Source organism: Tribolium madens, unplaced genomic scaffold, assembly GCF_015345945.1.
Source record: "Tribolium madens isolate multiple individuals breed KSU strain unplaced genomic scaffold, Tmad_KSU_1.1 Scaffold_97;HRSCAF=244;Tcas5.2_LG3a, whole genome shotgun sequence".
NCBI classification, from domain to species: domain Eukaryota; kingdom Metazoa; phylum Arthropoda; class Insecta; order Coleoptera; family Tenebrionidae; genus Tribolium; species Tribolium madens.
In genome coordinates this window covers 7,580,589-7,606,501 of record NW_025401069.1, presented here as the reverse complement: position 1 = coordinate 7,606,501, position 25,913 = coordinate 7,580,589, and the positions used below count along the sequence as shown (strand labels likewise).

Sequence of the window (25,913 nt, the reverse complement as noted above, 5' to 3'; positions counted from 1 at the left end):
AAAGTAGGTATACATAAATGAAATTGTACTGTATATTCACGTTGTAGACATTTTTCATTCACGTAAATTATAGCCCGTCCGTCCACATTTTGTATATTACCAACAACAACTTCCGTAAAAGTTCAAAATGTTCTTTCTCAAAGGACGCGACATCAATAAATCGTWCTTCCGTGCATAGATGTAGTAGTATAGTAACAGAATAGGCAGGTAGCGTAATTTTTTCGGCTATAATTCATTACGTATGATGTCTAAAAATCGGCTAATCGTGCAGGCTCGTGCGAAATCGTGAGCGGGCGTGCGTTGTTGAATAGCTGTCGTGACAAGCGTAGCAGGGCTCAAAGCCCGGGCTTGGCGCTTGGCTGTTGGCTGCATAGTTCCATCATAGAGTGCTGTGCCTGTGTTTTATGTGAAACAAGTGACAGACGTCCTGTCAATAATCAAGCAATCGCTGCATCGGCCGGCATGTGTTAATGAATGACCAGTGATTAACAACAGCTCCTGTGATTTGTGGTCGGTGAAGTGAAGAAGTTTCGTACATGTGAAATTGTTTAGGTTAGTTTTGGGCCTTTATTTATAGTGTCACCTGTTCACCAGTTAATTCTCGTTCATTTGTGAATTGGTTATTTAAATGTTTTTTTAATGGAGATGTAGATTTACTGCATCCATGACCTACAGAAATCTTACGTCGAGTAAACAAACTGTTGACATGAATTTATTCGCTAGTATCTAACACATTTTGAAAAAGTTCACATTTCTTCAAATTTTTTATTTGTTGTAGATGAAACGAGGTAATGACCTTCTAGTATTTCATCGGATGCGTTGTTGCAATAAACTGTTCAAAACAAAGTTATTCAACGGTGGCTGGAATAATTCGTAATAAATACCTTTTTTATTTGATTTTTTCCTATTTTGTCTACATGGCACATTTACGAAGTCTTGGCCTCAATTACCCTCCATTAATGGATAACAAAGTTAAACGCAAGTTGCGACTGACAAGATATTCAAAACACAAAATTATGCAATATTTAAAATTCATTAGGTGTTTTTTAACATCTGCTCTTAGGAAAGACTTTAGTTTCTAGTAGGTTACACTTCCAGTCGTGCTTGTTTAGTTGTTAACACTTGTTACTTGACTGTTTATGATAACGGTGATTAAGTGCAGATACATTCAAGAGCTGCACATTAGCTGCTTACAAATTTCTACGACTCTTACAACAACTTCTTTGAGAAGATGGATGGAAGTAATATTTATTTACAAAGAAGTAAGAACAAAGCCCATACAACTTCCCGTTTACTATAGTAAAGAATTCTGGATAGAAATAACTGTTTAGTTTTAAACCGCTATATTACAAAATTTGCAAACAAATTGCTAATCGGGTTTTACGATTGGTATCACTACGATGAAAATCGTTTGAAGCTTATAAAAGTACTACTGGGGGCAATATTCGAACACTACATGTTATGAGCGTTATCTAATTTTAACTCAATTGTTTTGTACGGTGTTGAATCAATGTTGAGTAAAAATGCACGACAGGAAAGAAATTTGCTGAATTATTGATTACATTATAACTTTAATATAACATATTTCAAACTAACTGCAAGTTGGTGATACAGGAAGCACCTGAAATGGGTGATAATGTGCGAATATAAAACATTGTATCTTAGGACAGAAAAAGAAATTGTGAAATGCCACTTGTGTGGTTTAATTTATTTGAAAATTATTCCGACCATAATTGTTTTTGCATTCATAAATTTTTACCGGTATTCTTTTTTGTAACTGTTCTAATGCCGTAATGGAGTTATTACCGCAACCAGTGCGATAATAAATGTCATTACGTTAATGTAATATGTTAAACCATGGTAATAAATCGGCCACTGAGATGATGTCCACTACAGGAAAGTTAAATGTAATCTCTATGTCGATAGCTTTTTAAAATAAGAAAGACATTCGTCTACGTCACGGTTTCGCAAATGGTGACAGAACTACTAAAAATGAACTCATTGTTTATCGTAAAATATTGATATTGTTTGATACACAGAAATAATCTCTTTAATGTTGGCAAAATGATGATACTTTCTTTGATCTCAGGATTAGAAGGATTTATTTGCAATTTAGCTGTAGGTGATTATTGTAATTTTTGTGTTCATTACCCTTAGATGATTTCATAGAAATGGAACTTTAAATGAACAAAGGGGTTGTACGATCGTGTTATAGTAGTTGTATACTCTGTGGGGAACTAATGATACTAAATTCATGAATAGTATTATCTGATAAGAATCAACAAACGCATTTGACTAGTTTCAAATCAGAACGTTTGTTGTGTGTCTGGGGAAAATTTGTTGGCGTGACTCCCCCGAGAGGTCAAGTCTAACTGTTCATTAACTTTACACTTAAATATAGGTACATAATTGTTACTAAGAATAGTATTTTTCTTTGTAGTTTGTTTTAAAAATAATAAATTAATTATGTGTTTAAAATGATTGCAATCAGGTTATATAGGTATTTTCAAAAATATGTTTCTTTTTTCTACCGCTAGATAGTTTTTTGTTTATTAAAATTGATTTTTAGTTCAAAATCTTTTTGAAGTTGGTACTTAAAAACCGTAATTATATGTGTATAAAAAAGTAAGACCAGTAGAGGCAATTTACAAAGAATGAAAAAATCAGTGGTGAAAAAATTTAAACTGGAGTTATAAAAGGGTAAGAATAAAGCGATCAGTAAATAATTCAATTTTGATCAGTATAAAATGATAAATGAACAGTATGTAATTAATTTGCACAGTAAAAAATAAAATAGTAATAAAATCAGTATAATATAATATTTTGTACAATAAAAATAATAAATGTCAATTAAAGCACGCACAGTATTTTATTGTAATTTGTTCAGTAAAAAAATTCAAATTGCTCAGTAAAATAATAAACGTTCAGTAACTTTAATGAAAATTAGTAGAATTAAGGAATTTTTAGTCTTGGTTAGATAACAATGGATGGCCCCCACGCAAGAATGTTATTTATTATTGGAACTTATTTTTGTATTGGAGGGTGGCAAGGGCCTCTGCGCAAGAATGATTTTAGCAAGGGCTGGAAACTGTGCGCAAATGGTAATCAGTTTGAACGCTTTGCCACACTCCTATTTTGCTTGAAAACATTTTGTTTGAAAATTAAATGTGTGAATATTAAATGAATTAGTTTTACTGCACATTCATTCATTGTCTTTACTATGCATTTATTATTTTTACTATGCATTTATAATTTTTACTGATCAAAAATAATATACTGTGCATTTAATTTGTTCTCGTTATAAAAATTGAAAATTTGTTAATTGGAATTACCAGGATTGTCTATTTTATTTTACTGATTTCTGCTTGTTTATGAAAACTAAAATACAAGCATTATTTTATCATAATACTAACAATGGTCAAGTAATCAATGTAAAAGCTATTTAATGATCTATGTTTTGGACAAAATAGCTACCTATTTCAGTAGTATAGGGGTTTAAAAATCGTTGTCAACATGAAAGACTGAAGTATTAGTTAACAAACTTTTTGCTATATTGTCTCTTTTACAGTATAAATTATATAATATGTATTTATATACAATTTTAATTAAACAATTACTTACGATAAAAGCAGTTATGATCGAACACAGACATCCATTTTTGATACCAAGGTGTGAAGCACAATGTAATAATATAAAATATACTCGCTTGCGCTATATGGCAGTAGAATAATACTGTATTAAAAAACAAGTGTTACAAACATTCTCATTGCGATACGAGTTACACGAGCCACGCAGTGGCGAATGTTACAAATGCACGAGTATCACAATGAGAGGTTGTAACACGCGTTTTTTATACTATTTTTTTCTATTGGGCGCTTTTTAAAATGAAATGAAATTATATTTGACGTATGCGGTATCCAAATTGCTCAAAAATAGCTTAAATTGCATTAGTTTCGGTGAAATACATTGAACTGCAACAATTTCTTACTTAAAAACGACAGTCTATGGCCAGTGATAGCCAAATTATTGCATAAAATGTCGACAAAAATGCTCATTGTAACATCGAAAATCGGTTTTGTACTTTTGGAACTATTTTTGCAAGTTAGCTTAAGCAGGCTTATTTTTTATACTTGTTTTATTAGTCTAAAAATAGAAGTCGTTGTAGAGTAGTGAGAGGTGCTAGTATTTCCTAGTTATATTTATTATTTTTATTATTGTTTATCTAATCATAAATACTCAGCTTTTCAGCAAATATTTGCTATTACGTACTTAAATGCATGGAACGCTTAAATTCGGATTAAAATTTAAGCTTAGTTTTCAATTTGTCATTGAATTTGAAGTAAACGTGGAAATTATTGTAATGACCGTGGATATCAGTCGTAGGTATAATTAGTAACAGATTAAAGATTCAACACATTTATGCTTTATGCAATCGGTGATGAAAATGTTTTAAGCAGAAATTCGGGCCAAAGTTGCATGAAATTTTAGCCAATTGGTATTGGCGAATAAGTGTAATTAAATAAAACATGTGCCTTAAATTTGAAATTTCGTTTTGTGTTATTGAAAAATTAAAATCTCAATCATCCATCAATTGCGTTAATGGAAATCGAATTTAATCATGAATGCAATTTACAACATTTTTAGCGGAATTGTCATTTTGCTGGCGCTTTTATTAACAACTAAACATGTCTTCAAGTGAAGCGATTGAAAATTGAGAAGTTAAAAATAGGAAAGTGTAAGATGAAAATTTGATTTGGAGGGTAATTATAGAAACGATTTTCCATTTATATTATTCTGTCTGTTCTAAGGTAGACAGCTGCTTAATAGAAATATCAAATCAATATTCATTACAGAAATTGTGCCACACAATTCTAGCTTTGCGAACCTGACGTTGAATCTTGTCTGCTTGAAATTTTATTTGTTTTTAATTTATACCGACATTTGTCTTTACATAATTCTGTTTTTTAAACAAACGTGATTTATTAACGAATATAATTCATGTCACATTCACAATGAAGCGAATTACTGCAATAAAAAACAACACATTATCTGATAGTACTTTGTTGCATGCCTTTAAAACGGTGTGTTTGGAATTAATAGTTCTGTTATGAAATGCAAACCACTGTTGTAATCAACAAATGGGTTTTTCAGTGATTCTGCAAGAGTAATAACGCAGCCGCCGGAAAAATAAAAATTTCGCTAAAAGGCAAAAATGGATGCAAATTTTAATAGATTATTGAGGTCAGGATTCCGTTGGTTTAACAAACTCGACTCAAAGGTTGGCCCTGAGGGAAATAAATTATTAATCTTACTTTTAGCGACGGTGTCTGTAAACGTGGGAGCACTTTCAGTTTCCGGCAAGTGAATTTTGTTACTGAAATGTTTTTATCGGTCAACAACTTTTAAACACAAGGGATGTAATAAATCCTCTCGCTTTGATTGTTTAGGTATTCCGTTGGTAATACATTGTTAATATTTTTATAGTAGTGATTTAGAAACAGCAGCAAATGGTAAATTTTGTTTAATCTGAGAGCCCACAGATTAAGGTGGGTCTGTGATCAGTAGAAATAAAACATTACAGTTTTATAATTGGCCGATGTATAATTATAACTATTGAAAAAAACAGAGAATGAACAATGCAATTATCGGATTTATGAAAGGAACTTAAACTTTGTCCTTGGAAAAAGTGTAATCTATCTTAACAAAGGTGATGATGAACTGTATGTGAAACTTCCTTCTTCCTACCTGTTTCTCGCCAGTCTAATGTCACGTATAAATCTGCTTTTTTGTCGCCTTCAAATAATAGTGAAATATTTCAAAGTTTTTCATCTTCGTAAATTTGAAATATCTCTGCATCTGTTATGGAAAGTTTGAGAATCGTAAACTTTTAAATATATGAAGGCATCCGTCTTTTTAGATTCTTCAACACATTCAAGACAATTTTGATCAAAGACGGTTTTTGACAGCTTAATATAAATTCAAGTTTTTGTAGAATGAAAATGTTTCATTGGAATTTTTGATTATAAAGAAACGTGAGCCATCTCTTTACTGACAAGGAAATTATATTTCGTGATGTTTTGCCTAAGCAATAGAGATTAATTTATCACAGCCTGATAATTATTAGGGTTGTAATGTATTAATTTTCAAGAATTTTACCTCATCGTCATTCAAGAATATAGACACGAAAATAACTCACCGCGAAATTTGTGAAAGGACGGTGAATAATATGCAACATTAATTAATAATTCAGTATGTAATTTATTGGGATCATTATATATAATTAAGATTTTATGATTATAGGAAAATATGAGTAGAGCTGCAAGTGATTAATTTTTTAAGGAAGGAAGATATTAAAGAAATGTTTGGCTTGTAATATTTATGATTTCCTGTCCCCATACAACTAAATGATCTGAACTGAAAACCTGCTTTTAAATAGTCTCATTAAACCAGCGACACTTTTTTGGGTTATCTGGCCTGGACTCACAAAAACGCCCACACGACGTAATAACAATTAGCTAAATAAATTAGTTTTTCCATAATTCGATTTCTTTCACACCTGAAAATATTTGGACACATCTGTGTAATTGATTTTTCTGTAAAACCAACCCTAGCGTAGATAAAGTACCCTAGAAGATGCTTTTCATGTTCTTCTAATATGAGAGCTCACAATACGTGAACAGTTTACTTATGTCCATATTTGTGCGTTTGTATTAAGAATGGAGACCATGAATGTTTTTTGATTGATATAATAAAATAACAAATAAAAAATACTACAAAACAGGTATTTATTATTCTTATGTCTGCTTTTTATTACTTCTAATAAAGAAAAATGCATCATTCTTTGGGCTATTACAATAAAAATAGTGAAATAATTCTATAAACATTTCATTGAAATGGAAAAATATCTTTGAAACACAAGGAAGTCTCCGCGTGCTTTTATCACACATAAATGTAATTAATATGCCAACAACGGTGAAACGTATTTCGGATATAATTATATTCTCTTCAGTATTTTCATGGAGGAATAAATTCGTGCTTTGTTTTACAACAAGGACAATAAATTAATATTTTATTTAGACGTTTCAGGGGAATATTGTTGAACAAAGGTAGTGATTTGTAGTTTGACCATAATAATTTTATATTTGAGGGGTAACTAACCGTTAACATGAGCTCGTACGGTCAATTTACATTTATGTGAAGTAAATAGCAAACAAATAATTTGCAACATAACAGAATAACATTAATAACATTAATTTGTTTGCTGATGTTGGTGGTGATTTGTCGGTGACAAATGTGTATTTTCCTTTGTGCGGATTTCACTTGTGGCTTTGCATTATCCTGAAAAACCCAATTTTGAAAGCTGGAAATGGGTTGTAAGTGGGCCTAATTTCAGGTATCTGATATCGAATCGACTGGGGAAATGAAAATTTCAATGTCGGTGAAAACGCAGTACCGACTGACGGCCGACCATAACTACTCTCTAGTGCGGGAAAAATATTAGCAGCAGGACACTTTGAGCAGTGTTCGTAATTGATTGTGCAGTGTAACGCGTCATAATAAAGGCAGTGGCGTGCTGTAGGGATGGAAGCGGGAGGGAGCTAACGGTGGAGGATGCTGGGAGGCGTAGGGGCGGCCGGCAATGCGGTCTTTGCTCGCTGGTCGCCCGCGCCTTCCGCAGAGCTGTTTGTGGAGCACCCAGTCGACGGGGAAGTGGAGAATCATATCAAGAGCTTACTACGCCGCTAGCCGAAGAAGAAAAAGTAAGTAGAAATCCAAGGCCATTCTCGTAAAATCCAATACAAGTTGCATATACCATGCCCATAAAAATTGACTATGACATCGTTGCCAACTTAATTTCAAAGTCAAAGTTGCGTATTAAGTTAAACATAAAATTTTCTTTTTTCATTTTGTATTAAAAGTAAATAAAATATTGTTTTAATTGTGATGTTTGAATCGGATTATCGAGCTTGCACTGTACAGGGTGCTGCATTTTGGATGTCCGAATAGGGAATCTCCGAAACTAAGAGGTTTAGGCAAAAACGAGTGATACATTCTGGGGCTCAATTTGTGAGAAAATAATATTGGTTAAAACCGCATTCCGCTATCGTCTTTTGTTTTCAACTTACAGACAAAAGTTGACATTTTAGCGAAATCTAAAGAAATTCATATCTTCATATTATAGGATATACCGATTTGAAATAAAGACATTATACAGACACTTTTTTACGAGATATTTAATAATGTAGTTAACAATTTTTTTCAGTTATTTGTTTAGCCGTAATAAGATAAACTTGTATTTTTTTAAATGGAAATCATAGACGTCTATGGCAATTTTGAAAAGCTTATTTTTTTTTGATCTGAAAAATATGTATCTGTAACAGAATATTTTTTATAATTATACTTAAAAAATTGAATACATATTTTGTTTGATAATAGTTGGCCATGGAAAATCTATTTAACTTAAAATGTGCAATAATAATCAATAAGAGTTTTGTGAACTGTGAAATAAAAATACGATATGTTAGTATTGAACAAATATGCCAGCGCCTCATTACATATTTTTTTAAAATCCAAAAATAGGAAAAACAAATGTGTCAACAGTCAACACAACTATAAAAAATATTTTTTTGATGGGTCTCCTAACTCCATAGTTAGGATAACCTTTCACATAGACGGAATTTGGGTATTTGAATAACCATATCGTCATTTTTGTGTCAAATAAAATATATTTTATTGAAGAATTACTTAATGCTTAGAAAACTCTTTCATTAGTAACACTTGTTGAATAATATAGTTTAAATCCTTTTCGTTAAAGATGCAACATTTTTTCATGGCCAACTGCGAACAAAAATCAGATAATTTTTTGCTAAAAATGTATTATAATAATCTGTTACAAATATATATTTTTTAGATAAAAAAATTAAGGTTTATTTTATTACGACTAAACAAACAATTGAAAAAAAATTTGTTAACTACATTATTAAATTCTACGTAAAAAAGTTCCTGCACAATGTCTTCAATTCAAATCTGTGTCTTCTATAATAACAAATATATATTTTTTTTTAGATTTCGCTAAAATGTCAATTTTTGTTTATAAGTCGAAAACAAAAGACGATAGCGGGATGCGGTTTTAACCAATATTATTTTCTTATAAAATGTGCCCCAGAATGTATTACTCGTTTTTGGCTAAACCTCTTGATTTCGGAGATTCCCTCCCTATTCGGACATCCAAAATGCAGCCCTGTACATATACATTTATTGCTTTTTTCTTTGCTTTCTAAGATCTAGATTCTAGACCATAAGATTAATTTTGTTTGAGGTTGATAATGCAGAAAAATTGGTTTAAAATAGATCATGATGAGTTATTTTTTTTTATAAGCCCGGTTTCAAAAGATTGGCAGCGTTATCTAATTTTCATTCAACCTCCAGCAATTAATTTACAAACGAAAGCACATAGCAGCTAATTAGTATTTTTTAAATGTTTAGTTTTTTAGTATTATTAGCTGAATTGTTTAGTAAATATGTATTTAGTTACAAGGAGTATGCTCTACAATACTCTACATTACAAAAATAATACTTAATTACAAAAAAAACATATTTATTTACGTATGCAATTTTATATAATTTGTAACCTGTCATTGTGGAATTTATAACAAGACTTTGGAGTCTTAAAAAATATGGCCTTTTTTGATTCTTAGGTAAGCAAAAAATAAATTGCAAAACTACTTGAATTAAATCAGTTTCAAGCTTCAACACATTTTTGATTAAACACAAATTTATAACTGTTGGTATAAAAGCTCATTTTTGCTTCTTGTGGGTGACACTGGAGAAACCAATTTGTTAATTGGTTGAAGATAATAATGCTGGATGATAAGCTACCTTGCAGTTGCGAGGTGTGTTATATTAAATTTATAAACGTAGTTTTGTTTGTCATTAAAGTAGGTGTAGTTTATTTTCTCGATGCTGACAATTATGTAAAACATTATGTTTGTAAACATAGGTAGTAAAACATTTTTGTTTCAAATGTGACTGACGGTAAAGATAAGAATGATCTTAATTAGTTAATTACGCATTTAACATTATAAAAGTACATGGCGTCTTAGTTAAAAACAGGCGGTTTATTTTTTAAGCATTTTTTTCACTTGATCAAACAAAGTCCTAAATCATAAAAATTACACTGACATCTACACAAATTTTGTGCCAATTTAATTTGTGTTGAAAAATTTATGTTCGCAACTTGTAGTAATTTTCATATTTACTGCAGCTGAATAAAATATTATCTCGAAAACTGGGTCGTAGGATTGGTAATTCATTTTGTTTCCTTATTCCTTCTATTCCAAGACCATCATCAACATGCTGTTCAAAACAAGCATTCTGCGATGTTAATTGAAGACTAATTACTATTTTACTCTGCAGGAGAATAGTGTTGTTGGAAAGTTCAATTTCTGCAACTGACCATTAATGACTAATAATTTAAATCGTTTTCTCTCGTTACCTCTTTAATATAATTCGACATAAATTAATGAACAGCGTCTTACTCTTTGTGATTTGGATGTATGCAACTACGTAGTTTAGTCTGCATAATGGTTGAATTAAGTAGATTTCATTTTGTTTATTGCATTATTTTGAACACATGTTTTCGTCTGTTAATAAATAATAAAGCGACACTTTTAGTAGTTTATTTGTGCATGAAACTTAAACCTATTAATATCTTCAAAACAAATTAAATTTACTGTTTTATGCTGTCAAAGAAAAAAATACTGTGAAAAATTATTTTTAAATCATAAATTTTGTTTTGTTATATCTGCACAGAAGCGCCAACGTAATTATGTATTTTAGCATGCATTTATTCCGAACGAATGGCTTGATTTCGGAGCCACAGTCTAGTCGATGTTATCGAGTCGCTTCGGGGGCTGATGTTAGGACTTTCAACATCTATTTACTCAATAATGTGTCCACAAAACTGACTGTTGGACAACAAACATAATCGTGGATGGTCAGGTTCCTCCGCTAGTCTTCGACTTGAGCGGTTGACATAGCAACTTCGACCCAGGCAATTGTTTCCTACCCGGGAGATAAATAACTGTTGACCGTATAATAATTTTGTAGGTACAAAAAGGACATTTTTTGTGCAGAGGTGTATTTAAGGTCACGACGACACAGTGAAGAAAGGGGTTTTTACCGATGTAATCCTTTAGCCGCAAGGGAAGAAACGCTGTAACCGACATCTCATTTTTTTTGTTATACCTATTTAAGAGATTGTTGTAGATTTTCACGTTTTATATATTTAATTCCCATATTACAGATATTCTAGACTGGGAAAACATTTTCAAACCTGCAATGCAATTATGTGGGAGTTTATAATGGGTTTTGAGCATTAATCTTGTAAAAGTTCAACAGTATAGTGAACTTTAATTTTATAATAAATACAATTTAATTAATGAATTAGTACAAGCTTCACCTTTTGATGTTTAGTATAAAATACACACAGTGAAATCTTACCTTACCAAAAAAAAAAAAAAAACAGATATTAAAATTATTATGCAATTCTTTCAAAACTGTTACTTTATTTAATAAAAATATTTCTTTTTTTAGAATATATTTATAGCTTACAATAATAGAAAATTTTATAGTGAATATATACGAGTATCTACATAAACATCAGTTGACTAATTAAAACCATATTATTTTTATTCTGGGAGTTTAATTTAGAATTTTTTTCATGTAAAAACTACACATCCATTACTACAACAAATGTTTAAGGCAGTTGTTGATTGTCAGTTTAATGCATTTGATTGTTTGGTGATTACCTGATGACTTGAAAACTACGTTTCTTAATTTTTTAAAGATTAAAATTATGTTTTCAGTTTGTTAGAAAAACAGACAATTTTTAATTTGTGATGATTGTTACAATACGATTTTTTAGTTTTATTTAACACATTGTCTGAATTAAGGGAAGAGCGAGTTTTTTCCTTTCGAAGATGCTCTTGGTTTATTTCTATTGATTTGTTGCTGATTTGTGTTCACGCAATTGACTACAAATTGCAAAATTTTAGATACTTCATGTTAGTTATATGATTCGTAACTGCAACAAGTAGTTGTTGATGGTAGGTAAAATTTAACGTTAAAATATTGATATTGTAGATAATTTGAAAGCAATTTTAAAGAGCTAAAGCAAAAAATATTAATCCCGGTGACAGGAAACCACAAACTTGACGGTAACTGCCTCATATTACCTCTTATCTTCGCTGTAGTTGAATATTTGGCCTTTAACCGCAAGCTTTCGTCAACACAACTAACTTCATTAGTTTTATTATCATTAGTTCCGCAACATAGTGTGTGATATTATTTAATTAATATTAAAATTTATTAGCTGCGTTTACACTAGGTGATAACTACAAGAGCCAACATTTTTTTTTTAATAAACGTACACAGAAATGATTTTCTGTATGAGCAATTCATTAATTTGTTCGTTGTATGTACTCTACAAATTAAGAATTATGGTATAATAATTGCGCCATCAAATAGAAACTTAACAGTCTTTTTGCAGTGCTCTTCTATTAATAGTACCTTTATAGTCGACCACCCACGAAACGTTCATTCTATTAATTGCAATTTGTAATTAATTTTACAGCACGGTAAACAAAACAATTGCTATGGATGTTGCGCTAACAGAGTAATCGTAATTCAAACAATTTTTTAATTTTACGTTTAATTCCACCTTTTGCATAAAATTGTATACATGATTCTCTAGTGTATACCTGTGGTGTAAAGAAAATATCGCTAAGCCGAAGAATAAATATTTGTTCATGAATATATAACACGTAACCTGACACTAATTTTTAAGACAGGATTAATATTTTTCTTGTAATGTTTTACAAAGAAAATATTTCATTTTTTATGGAATATTGAAATGGTGATTTATTTTTTGAAATACGACTATTTTAAGGTTTATGTATGATGATTTTTCTTGTTTCTTGTTTAGTCTTACATATTCTAAATTTATATCTCCAACTGAATTTATCCTTTGTAATTTGCCGGATTTCTCAGATTCAAGACTATTTTAGTTTTTTTTTTTATTACTTTGCATTTTTTTGTATTATTATTCTCTGTTTAAAATGTGAGGTTGGATTAGGTAAGCCACAATCAGTGTTTGTTGCTCGCACTGTATCTATTTCTGGCGGTTTCAAAGCTATCGCAATTGAAATACTAATCTTGTACAGGTACCAAACTAGGTAGGTAGTGTATTATTAGTGATTTGATATAATTAAATAGCTCGGTTTCTATTAATAAATTGTAGGTGCAGTAAAAACAATTTTATTGCCGGTTTAGTGGCACTTGGTAAAAATGTCTCGATCATTAAATTGCCATAAGACTTTCGGTTATTAGTTTATTAGCAGGTTCAGTAATTTGTTTTGAAATTTAACCGAAATAGAATCAGAAATGATTAAACCAAAAATTGGTTGAAATTATTTTATAAGAGTCTTGTTTGAACAACTCTCGTTCTCGTAACGTTTCTTTAAAAATTCTTTTACTGTTAGATTTTAAACGGAACTTCAAAGAAGCCTGTCAACGTTGAACTGAAACGGTAATGTTATTACCACAGTATAATAATATGGAAAATACTTTGTACATTGTGCTGGTACCCTGGGATAGAAGAGGAACTTTAGTAATATTTAAATATTAATCTTTTATATCATAAGTTTGTGTCTGTGAAATAAGTATTTTATTCACGTTAATTAAATGTGTCAGAGCTTTTGTAATTTTTCATCTTTATCGTCTGCGAAACTAAAGGGAAGTTTTTTATTTTTGCACTGGATGTTATTTCTTTTGGATAAATTCCAGTTGTATTCTACGTCCAAAATCAGTTTTATTAACGGAGAGGGATTTGTTTTTCTTGGCAACAATTTGCGATACATAACTCCGTATTAGACTTACGTGCATGTCGTGAATTTTTGCCATCACGATAAGAGCAAAACACTTACTTTTCGTGTTCCAATAATCCTTCACAAGGAATATTATTATCTTTAACTTTGCACTCGAATAATTGTCTTGTACAATATTCCAAGATTACGTTTTAAAGCCATGAATCCAACTCAACTCGTGCTTTGCTCTAGTGTAAATCCAAACAAAATTTAATTTATCTTAAGACATTTTGAATTTTATGGCTAGAGAAACCTTGTGGAGTGTTATTTTTATCTTATTCATGATTTATTAATATCTTTCCAGTTTTGAGTTTTTTTCCACAAAATATACTTTTTAACTAGTACTGCTTAATTGCAAAGCTCCAAAACTAATAGACTAGATTTCACTATAACTTCTGCTTTGTGGTTAAAATTAATTAATTTTTGGCTAATTTACTTATTATCACATGTTTTTGAAGATGAAATCAACATGTTTAACCTGGAAAATAAACCTACGTATTTCTTTGTATTTACCTAAATAACAAACTGTTGCGTACACATACGATCCGACGAAAACAAAATAATCCAGAACTAATCTTTTTCAATATTGTCTTTCCTTTTGTTGTTCGGAAATTGCATTTTAACGATCAGAACGTGGGGTTGTAATGATTAGTTTTAGCACTTTTAAACAGCAATTGTGTGGTTTCTATTCTTGTTACCTATTTTTAATTAGGGACATTTAGGCATGAATATACTATGTAAGTAGTTTGGTCGCGAATATACGAGTACTTGATGGATTTTAATTTCGCTAGTGATAAGTTGATAGGAGAATAATTTTCAATTTACGATGAGTTAAGAGTAAAAAAAACACGGGAATTGGTTTTGTTGGCTTTTTAAATGAAATTGTGCAGTTAATATTGTTGAAAAAACGTTCGAGTCTATTGGGATAACAGTATCATATAAAGTCGAAATCTTCGAACATTTCTCCTTTACGAGCTTTTTGTTCAGGACAAAAGTGGACGAAATGGAGGCTCGTCCTGACCCATTTGGCAATACGCCAAATCTTCGATCAGGTGTGTATTGGCGTCTTGTTACGTCATATACACGTCATAATCACAATATAGAATTAGGTGACGTCTTCTATTATTGACTTTGTGAAGTAATATCAATAAATTCTTTTAACTGCTGTTTCTTTTTTTAGTGGACAAACATGTCGTCACAAGGTTGAATTACAAGCCGATCAATTATTAAACTTGATCTTTGACGAATTTGAACTGGTGATTTGACACTTCCTTTGATCACTTCAATAGTTACAAAAAACACTAATTTTCTTTGATTGATGATAACTGTTGTTTATTTTTTGAAGCCATATTTTTGGGCGCTTTATTTAGGAATATCGAGCTTTTGTGAAACGTGAATGTTCTAACAGTGACAGTAAATTACACATACAGGCTGCTTCAACTAAGATTTTTTTTATATCTGTCATAACCACATAGAAATAATTAAAATTCCGTTCGTGAATAGTCAATTAAGAAAAATTGATTTTGTTTTTTGCTATGACGATAATTTTAGTGCATGAAAACTTGCAAAAGGACGTTTAATGTTGACATCCCGTGGAATGTTAAAAATCGCGAATCTAACGAACTTAAACAGGATGTTCTCAACAGCTGGTAAATGAGGGATATGCCTATTTAGGTCTTGCCTACATTTTAAATCTTCACCATTTGAGTTTTCCATCCGTTCGATGGTAGTGTTGCAGAATTAAACTAGCGTCATTGGTCCCTTGTGTATAATTTCTTGAGAATTAAATTACTGACTTAACGGACCTTTAAATTTAAATGCGTTTTTTAAAGTTGTTGAAGGATTCAAATGCCTGACAGAAATTAATAGTAAATAGAACTGAAATTTAGATATTGTATTTCTTAAATGACGCAACTGACATTTTCGTGTGGTCTGACTTGATGTTTTAGAATATTCAGAGATTTGGAATTTGTTTAGATGTTTAAGTATGAGAAAGGACAATGCGACTTTTTCTTTGCTCCTAGATAATCAGCTGTGTCTTTTGTTAGACATGAATGAAGTTTAATCTTCCGAACTTTGTACCGTTTGTAGCGAATAGAAATGTTATTCATTTGTATAATATCAAGTCTAAATATTTACTTTGAATTCGGCAAAGATGCTGGTAAGACAAAGTTTTTAGTGTTTACAGTTATCTTACACTTACATATTTTGAAGAACTGAAGCGTTTACTATCCTTTCAGCAGAGGGAAAAATTTTAATTTGGCGTTAAGAAGTTGGCAAGAAGTTTACTTTAATCTTCGTGCTGTGATATACGTATATCTATATGTCTTGTCGGTGTGAAATCATGATGTGATATTTATTTAGGTTACGTATTTTTAGATTTGAAAAACAAAATGTGTGATTTAAATGTGTCACTACATAATATGTATTTGCATATTTATTTCACTTAGGACCAAAGTTTGAAAGTACAGCAAGAATAAAATAAAAATTAATTTCTTGCAATTTGCATTGAAAATCTGTAAGACTGACCTCTTTACTTTTTCCACTTTTCGCCCTATCGGAAAATTGGAGACCCAGTACTTCTGTAGTTATAGTTCTCTTTTACTGTAAATTTACATAAAAAGTGCAAAGTTTATTTAATGTTTTATTGCAACTGTGCGGTTTGTTAATCAACTGAAACTGAAAAGAACCATGGAATTGTCAGACATAAAAAATGTTATTTCAAATATTTTATTTATTTAGTGGCATTGTCTTCTAACAATAAAGCAATAAACTATTACGTACAGTTTTTGTTCATCCACTTTTATCAGAACAAAAGTTTGTTTTTTGAATTTATTAATCACTCTGGAATATACTTGTCAGTATTTTACGTAAAATTGCACAATTATTTGATTTGCTTCAATTCCACAAAGATTTTGTCACTACTAGTATTGGCAGTAAGGCCATATCGACTGGTTGTAATTAAGATTCACTGCATCCATAAATTACAAAACATTAAACTTTCAATTAATTTATGGATTAGACTTAGCTGACCCACACATTGCTGAGAATTATTGTTGTTAATGACTATCAACAATGTAAGAAAAACAAATTCTAACAGAATTGTCGATCAATTGTTTATAATTTAATTATTTGCTGCTTTAAAAATGGATTTCGGCAATTGTGTTGTAGATCCAATTACGTTACATCGAATGTTTCAGGTGAAATTTTTTCCCAACATACCTATTTAAAAAATATATATAAAAAAAACTCAAAATATAAATTAAACCCAGTTCCAATCAGAAACTTTGTCACGAATTAAATAAGTTTTTTTTCTCGCTAATGATGTGAATTATGAAAAAGTTTTTATTCTGTGTGTAAAATTTTGACTTATTTCAAAACCACCCTGGTAGCTATTGATTGAAGCTTGATGCATTTTTATTTTGTTTTCCAGAAAACTGAGGGAGTCTCGATCAACATCACTGACCAAAACGCAATGTACATCAAGATGGTCGGTAAGTATTTGCTACTTTTCGTATGTTTAAATTATTAATATTAAAAACACCACTTTCGAAAAACTGCAGTTTGTGGCCGTGCTTGCATTTAGTATTTATTAAATGTGTTAAAAGCTTTAATATTTAAACGTTTTGATTAATAGTTGAAAAAGCTGTTGAAATTTCCTTTAAACTTTTCACAAAATGCGTCATATGTTTCAGTTTTTCTCTTTTAAAAGCTTTTTTTCGCGAACTGAGAACCCAATCCCTGAAATTGTGTCCAACATCTCTTCGTGCTTCGATCAAGCTCCGTAGTGATTGCCTTATTTGCAAGACGCTTCCATCGTCAGAACAAGGCCGCAAAATATAGGAGAAAAGAGGAACCTAACATCTTCGGTTTGTTGGATCGATAGCTTTATTACTGTCACTCGGCAAAGTGTTTATGGTTAAGTTCATTTCCCTCTCGAGACGATTCTTGTGTAATGACTTCGTGTATCAAATCCAAGAGCTTCCTTTAATCCAAACTTGTTCCGGACTCAGCTGAACTTGAAAGTTACTAGTTTATTTTTACTTTTTTGCGGAAATTTATACTGCTCGAAAGTATTACGAAAAATTCAATTGTAAGAAATTTTAATCGGGAATTGTAATTTCAGACTATTGAATTTCGTATAAGAATGGCGATTTATTGAAACTGGAAATGCAAATGCAAATGCTTAGTCGGAATACGTTTTCGTGACGAAAATAATGACCATTTTTTACACAATCTGTCATAATTTAATTATCGAAACTTATTCACTAATTTTTCACGCTGACACAAAAATTATAGTAATGAGGAAAGATAACTGCTATCAGCAGGATAACCAAAGTTGTAACTAGGGTTGATAATTGATGCGTTATCTTATAACAGGGATTATTACTAGGCAAATACACACATGTGCAGATTATGAAGTGCAGATAATATGAATTTTGCGGCAATACAGAAGATGAGAACTACGAAGGTTTTTACTTGTACTCAAAGCACAAGAGATCTAAATCAATTTTTTATTTAACGTATGTTTGAGTGACTGGAAATGTGCGCATTTAATAACAATTACAACAGTTACCCTGGCTCAGGTATGTCAAATTCAAAGTTTGTTCAAAAAATGCAATTTTTTGATTTACTCGTAACATAGATTATTTTGAACGAGCTTTTGATAGTTAGAAGAATGTTGGTATGCTTTTAAACTTTCTTATCATCTTATCATTAGACTAGATTATATTTATGGCTTATTAGTATTACATAACTTTGTGAAACTATATTTACATTTATTATTATTATCAATGTGTCAGGCTTATGGGATACAGAATTCCTATCAAGACCATCTTCTAATAACTGAAAGTAAAATAAACTATTTAATTAAGAAATTCAGTTCTCACTATTGATTTATTAAGATTAACTAGAAACATTTTAATTATTATTAATTTCTTTTCTTCAAAAACATGTGTATCCCGTTTCTGGACTTCAATACCGAACACATCCCCACTTGTGGAGGATTTTTGGGATCTGGTGAGATGTCGAAACATCTCAGTAGTTTAGCTATCGTCGTTTTGAGTTCAAGGAGGGCAAACTTTTGGCCTGAAATTTTATTAAATTGGGGTCGCAATGTTTTTTGGTACTTTACCGATACAATTTCGGGGTCCTGCACTAAAAGGAACGTAGGCAAAAGTGTGTCTTTCTCCCTGCTTTTCGGGTAGAAATCGATCAGGGTCAAAGACGTGTGGTTCAGGATAAACGTCTTTATTGTAATTCATTCCGTATAAAAATATGGAAATGTTTGTGTTTTTGGGAATTGTTAGTCCATCTGAAACTTAATTAGTGGAAATTTCTGAATAGGTTTTTTTTTCATACCGATAGTGCAGTCTTCTTCTAAACTTCTTTCAATTAAAGGCACAGGGGGATATAATCGATGGGCTTCTTTGATGACGATATCTAAATATTTCAACTCTTGTATGTCACTAAAGGTAATTTCTTTTTTATAGTCGGTGCCGAGGACTGAGACTAACTCGTCATAAACTTTTTTTTGAACATCTGGGTTCTGAGCGATTGCGTATAAGACAAAACAGATGGAAGTGGTGGTTGTGTCATGTCCCTTAAAGACATACAGCTAACTTAATATTAATAAACTTTCTATACCTACTTCAAACATAAATGTGTCTACTTCTTCTCGAATATCTTCATCACTTAAATTTTTTCCATTATCTGAAACCTCTAATAACATATCTAAAAGAGCAGCTCTCCTCTTAATTCCCTCTTCACTTATTTTTGGAGTATCTTGCAATAGTTTAAATTCTTCTTTTCTCTTTTTGATAATTGTGTTGGTGAAATCGTGTAATATTTTCAAATACTCCACATATTTTTTGTATTTGTCGGAAAATCGGAATATTAGAGGATGTCGCAACCATGCCGAAAAAAATCTCAAGGTAAAAATTTCAAGAAATCCTGTTACGGCCTCTACGTATTTGGGGTTGCATTTTGCTTGTGCATTTAATTCCGTACCAAAAGCTGTCTCTAAAAATAATACAAATCGTTACCAGATTATTTCAACCATTAAAAACTAACCACAAATGATATCTAAAGAACACAAATTAATTATCGAGTGAATTTCTATAGATTTGTCACTTTGTGAAGCTTCTTTTAACAAGACATCTAAAAGGATATTTATTTGTTTATTAAACGAGATTTCCAAGAAGTTTTCTAGGATTTTGAAGTGGAATGTAGGAGTTATCATTTTCCTGCGAGCTTTCCATTTAGACCCTATAAACATGCATTGTACAATACAATCATAAAAATTATTTTATTTACTTACTTATGCTTACTAGTAAACCATCTCCAAGCCATGGTTTGAAAAGATCGTAACCATTCGATTTATTTAAATGGATGTTTGAGTTTAGAAAAAATTCAACCATTTCTGGTTTTGTGATCAATAAATGTAATCTAGGGCCCAACCAAACTTTTATCACTGTGCCATATTTGCTTTGCAAACTCATAAATGATTGTAACAAATCTAAAGAAAAATTACTTTACTTTATTCCATTGCATCAACTGAGCAGCAGACTTTCAAAATGCAGTTTGTCCATGTTTTTATGAATTGAAATAAGAGTTTTTAAAGTTTTTTTTTGTAAAATGGTTAAGTACTCCAGCCGTAAAATTAGCGTCCAATTTGTACAAATTTTTTCACATTAATTGTCACTGATATAAAACATTATAATTATTTCTTAAAAAAAGAACAGTTTTTGTTCTCTCCTCCAAAAATGCAAATTTGGACAAACTTCTTTTTGAAAGTATGCTCAACTAGTTTTATACATACTGTTAATGTAGGCACGCGTGTTACTTGCTAGTATTATCGGTTGCATAAAATGCTAAACATTTTACCTCAATTGACTTTAATTTTTTTTAATTTGGTAATAAAAAATTTGGAGGCAAGAGGGAATAAAAAGATTACTATTTGGTTATTAAAAAGTAATAGACGCCCTGTTTGGTTAAAATATTTCTTAACTTTTGGTTTATTTTACGTCCAAAGGTCACGGATTTTAACATTCCATTTAGATTATTTTTAATAAACTATAATAATAACGATCAACAAAATGTTATGTGTACTCTAAGAGTTCGTGTCAAACAAAAGCTATGTAAAAAAGAGGAATCTGTGCAGTATGTGGTTGTGATTTGCGTAATTTAGTTTTAGCTTCTGTAACGAAAAATAGAAGAAAAAATAAAAGATTTTTAAGAACTCATTTATCCAGTATACAGGGTAATTCTTAAATAGACCGACAAAATTTGATCACAGCTTCCCAAGGATAAATGGAGACAAACTGTACTCTTTTTACGTTTATATATTTTAGGGTCAAAACCCCCTTGATCCGTGCCACTTACGGCGTTTATGAATTGTTGCAATGATTAAATACATTTTCATCAAATTAATACCATGGTTTCCACTACCTGTGCTAATACTATTTCAGAACACATCAGTGGCGTACGCTTTACATCAAAAATAACTTTAATAATTTTTTTTTTGGAGAACGGTTAAACAAAGATTTTTTTAAAATATTTTTTTCCAGCATGTTCTCATTTAATACTACCTATTTAAGAATCACCTTGTATATTGTTTTAAAGTTAATTACTATACAACTTTAAGATTACTTACCTACGGTTGTTTTGCCAATTTCATTACTGTTTCCGATTACGGGCAGTGGGGGAGGTCCCGGTACTTTGTTTAAACTATTAAACTTTGCCAACGTTAGGTACCACCACATTAAAGGAGTACATAATATTAGAGTTAAAGTAACAAAGAACGATACGACAAACATTGTACACGACTGATCCTTTTTAAATGTTTGGAGCTATTATTGCATTTATTGTTTATATTATTGATAGCCATGTAAAGATAAATCTTTTAATATAAATCATTAGTTGTATCAAGACAAAAATTTTATTTCCGTATTTCATGATGTAACAATTTTTAATATTTCGTGTTTTTACTAGTAAAAAACAATATACTTAATGAAGGTTATAAAACTATATAATTTCGATGAATTAATAAACGTTTGTACTTTTTTTTTATTTATTGAATAATAAAGAAACATCATCTACATTTAATTGACTACAGTCTATGACAAAATTGTTGCTTATTAAAAAACAAGTGCTTACTTTGCATGTCTATGTTGAAGTCGGATGCAAATTCCATTATAAGATTTTAGCACACCACCTATCCCTAAGTTTGGTTTGTAATTATGAACTGGCAGTATACGAAAACGTCGTACAATTTTTACGATTATACAGGGCGATTCAGATAAGATAATGAGCCTGACGATCTGGCGATGCAACCCAAAAAACAAATTTCATTTACGTTTTGATCTAATTTTAATTACGATTTGCATTTGCAATCCAAGTCATCTCATGTTGCTCTGATAGTGCTTTGACAAGCAATTTATGATTTATAAAAAAACTGTTTGCCTACCTTTAATGTTTCATTGTTTCATACATTTTGTATTGGGTTTACACCGAAAAGACTTCTCTAATTTCTCTATCATTCCGCGAGAACTGAATGGCATTAATAATCGTTTTCTGCACTGATGTCAGAGTGTCACAATATGATAACTTGGATTCAACTTGCAAATCCTAATTGAAATTGGTCAAAGGCGTAAATGAAATTTGTTTTTTGGGTTGCATCCCCAGATCGTCAGGCTCATTATCTTATCTGAATCGCCCTGTAGTTTTCATTTCAAGCATTGCAAATTTTTGTCCTAAAAATTAAAAATTCTAATTACTAAATAAATGAAAAACAAAGTCACTACCGATGCAATTCCGTGGACCAGCACTAAAAGGCACATAGGCATAACTGTGCCTTGATGACTGATTTTCGGGTAAAAATCTGTTGGGATCGAATTTTTCAGGATTAGGGAAGTACTGGGCGTTATGATGGAGGCCGTATATGAATGTACTGATTATTGTATCTTTGGGAAAATCGTATCCACCTTGAAAAATACATCTTTTTTACGTATACGAAACTTGATAAAGTCTTATTTACCCAAATTGCAATCTAATTCCAAAGGGCGTTCGATAAAAGGCACTGTTGGATACAGTCGCTGCGATTCTTTGATTACCATTTCTAAATATCTAGTGTCTTGAAGCTGCTGCATTGTTACGTCTTCAGAATCTCCAATTACTGATAAAATCTCGTTGTAAACTTTGTCCTGCACTTCAGCAAGTGCTAAAATCATGAAAGATGTTCCAGATGCCGTTGTGTCATGTCCCTCAAACATAAAAGTGTCGATCTCTTCTCTGAGATCGATGTTTGATAAAATGTTGTTATGTTCAGATTCGAGTAACATATCAAGTAGAGCAACTTTGCGTTTACTTTGGTCGTCCGCTGAAGTGTTTTGTTTAATATTTTTGGAAGATTTTTCTACTCGTCGTCGAATTATAACACTCTTTGTGAAGTCATGCCGAGTTGATAACAAACTTAAGTAAAAGGGGTATGTTTTGGAAAATTTAAACAAGACGTCTATTCTTTTCCAAGCCGAAAACGATCTGGCAATTAAAATCTGGAGAAAATTGCGAACAGCTTTCACGTAATCAACATTGCCTCCTTTTTGGGCTGAAATTTTAACGCCCATTGATGTTTCTAAAATTACAAAGTTAACATTTTGTGGGTTCGATTTTTTACTAACCACATATAATGTCGAGAGAGCACAGATTTATAAAAGGGTAAACATCAACAGATTCTTTACCCACTTCGCTGGATAATTTTTCAACAAGAACGTTCCCACATGAATTGAAAACTTCAATAAATTGATCGAGGATCTTAAAGTGAAAAGTTGGTGTAATCATTTTCCGGCGAGCTTTCCATTTTTTTCCTAAAATAAATTGATCAGCACTCTTTGTAATCCTATTTTTATGAACATACCGGTGCTTATCAATAATCCAACGCCAAGCCATGGACTGATAAGATCATAAGTACTTGATTTTGTAATGTGCACATTCGAACTCAGAATATTCTTTACCAAATCGGGTTTCGAAATAAAAACTCGCAACTCGTTAGCTATGTAAATTTTAAACACTTCCCAATATTTGTCGTAAAACTTCGTTAAATTAACAAATAAATCTGGAAACAAGAGCAATAGATAAATAAATAATTACTATAGCAATTACCTTGCGGCTTATTTCCCATATGAAGACTGTTTCCAATAATTGGCAATGGTTTTGGACCAGGTATGTGCGCAATCGATTTACATTTTTGCAAAACAAAATACCACCATACAAATGGAGCACAAAATAAAATTACCACTATTAGAGCGATCATTATTATAATGATATTTTGAACACTTTTTGTTACCGACTTGATTTGTAACTAATTCATATGCACATATAAAGATGAATTTATCTTATTTATCCCCTTTTCGCGGTGTATGAACTAGTGCTTTTAAGTTATTGTTATTACTGAGCACTTTTAGCATGAGTTTACAGTACTCTGCTATATGAATCTGCAGTTTTATCCTGCGCCTAGTTATTTCGAATGTTTTTATTAAGAAAAAAAGTGTGATATTTTTCAAATTATACTTATTAACCGTTATTATGTCAAGTTGATTGTTGACTAAAAAAAGGAACACAATTTTTTCCTAATTTTTTTGGTGATTTTTGAAAGGCTTTATCTCATCAAAAAATGATCGTATCTACATTAAAAAATAGATTTAATTTTTTGTCCGTATATCATACATAATTTGCAAGAACTGTACAAAATACAAAATTTTAAAAAAATCAAATTACTTAAATTGCCGTGAAATCTTTATTACTTCGTTAATGTGACGTTCGATCAACAACGAAAAATTTAAAATCATTTTAAAATTTCGAGTGAAGAAGACGAGTTAACATGTACTCCTTCTGACGCCACAAATCAAGTTTCGGTAGAGTTGCTTTAAAATTTAACCATTTTCGTTTTGTGATCAATAAATAAAGCCTAACTAAACTTTTATCACTGTGCCATATTTGCTTTGCAAATTCATTAGTGAATACAACAGATCTAAAGAAAAATTAAATGAATACATCTGTAGTTTTATATAATATACAGGGTGTTTCACGTAACTTTACGAGGCTTGCGCCTAATGTACGCACCCAGATATACAAAAGTCACAGAACACTGGATACAAAAAATACACATTTAATTATTTAATTTTTGGAAACCCATGACAGCAGTTGTCAAACTAATCACTGTTTCATTAATAGTCATAAACTACAGTTTTTCAGAAACAATTATCATTTGTTCTATAAAGAGACGGCATGAGTACGATTCTAGTTTATCTATCTTAATCACTAGCTAACTATAAACGTTGTAATTTTTGAAAGGGTGAACAAACTAGAGAAGATTATCCAATTTTTCAAAATTTGTAATCGAGTTCGTATTGAAATATGTATTATTGATTGCATCTTACAGGTGTAGGCCTCGTAAAATTATGTGAAACATCCCTGTACATAATGTACTACTAATGTAGGCACGCGTGATCCTTACTAGTTTTGTGAGTTGCATAAGGTATTGTCATTTTTACACCAAAAATTTTGATTATAATATTTTAAATTGTGGGTAATAGGCAGTAAAAAGGTTAGGTTTTTTTTACTCAAAAATAATAAGGGCCCTGCTTGGTTAAAATATTTCCTAACTTTCTGTTTATCATCCAAAGGTCACGGATTTTAATATTCCATTTAGATTATTTGATAACTAATAATGACTAACAAAATTTTGTTATTTTATGTACTCCACGCGTTAGTGTCAAACAAAAAAAAAGTAAAAAAAAGTAAAAATTGTGCTGTGTTGTGTTTTGGGTGCTTAAGTTTTAACTACCAGGTGAATAAAAAGTATTGAACCAAACGTTTTTTGCTTAAACTATTTATTTTTTTAAAAAACTAATTGATGAGTGATAAAGTACTATAAAAATGTGATGTTTTAACAAGAATAAAATTTTTCAAAATTTCCTTTTGTTTATG

The 25,913-nt window shown here is 30.9% G+C and overlaps 2 protein-coding genes across 7 annotated transcripts in view; one reads left to right on the top strand and one right to left on the bottom strand.

The window, feature by feature from the left end:
- LOC123015009 (cAMP-specific 3',5'-cyclic phosphodiesterase 4A-like) overlaps positions 1-25,913 on the top strand; it is a 68,769-nt gene that overhangs the window by 24,677 nt on the left and 18,179 nt on the right. For 2 of the 5 annotated variants that reach the window (XM_044414410.1, XM_044414411.1), the window contains exon 2: positions 17,359-17,419. In XM_044414410.1, coding sequence (XP_044270345.1) covers positions 17,359-17,419 — 61 coding nt within the window. Of the gene's footprint in view, positions 1-331; positions 553-5,258; positions 5,279-7,393; positions 7,761-17,358; positions 17,420-25,913 lie in introns of those variants that run through there. The other 3 variants (XM_044414412.1, XM_044414413.1, XM_044414414.1) reach the window with 3 other exon arrangements.
- On the bottom strand, positions 18,702-21,759 carry LOC123015010 (cytochrome P450 4d2-like). Of its 2 annotated transcripts, none has more exons than XM_044414417.1 (7): positions 21,580-21,759; positions 20,245-20,442; positions 19,998-20,192; positions 19,576-19,946; positions 19,287-19,527; positions 19,060-19,239; positions 18,702-19,013 (listed from the first exon to the last, which is right to left on the bottom strand). In XM_044414417.1, exons 1-7 carry the CDS (start codon positions 21,740-21,742, stop codon positions 18,856-18,858), a joined length of 1,506 nt encoding a protein of 501 aa, XP_044270352.1. In that variant the 5' UTR covers positions 21,743-21,759; the 3' UTR covers positions 18,702-18,855. The 2 variants fall into 2 exon arrangements, with proteins under 2 accessions (XP_044270352.1, XP_044270353.1); XM_044414418.1 differs by having other exon boundaries at positions 18,705-19,013; positions 20,245-21,123; positions 21,584-21,716.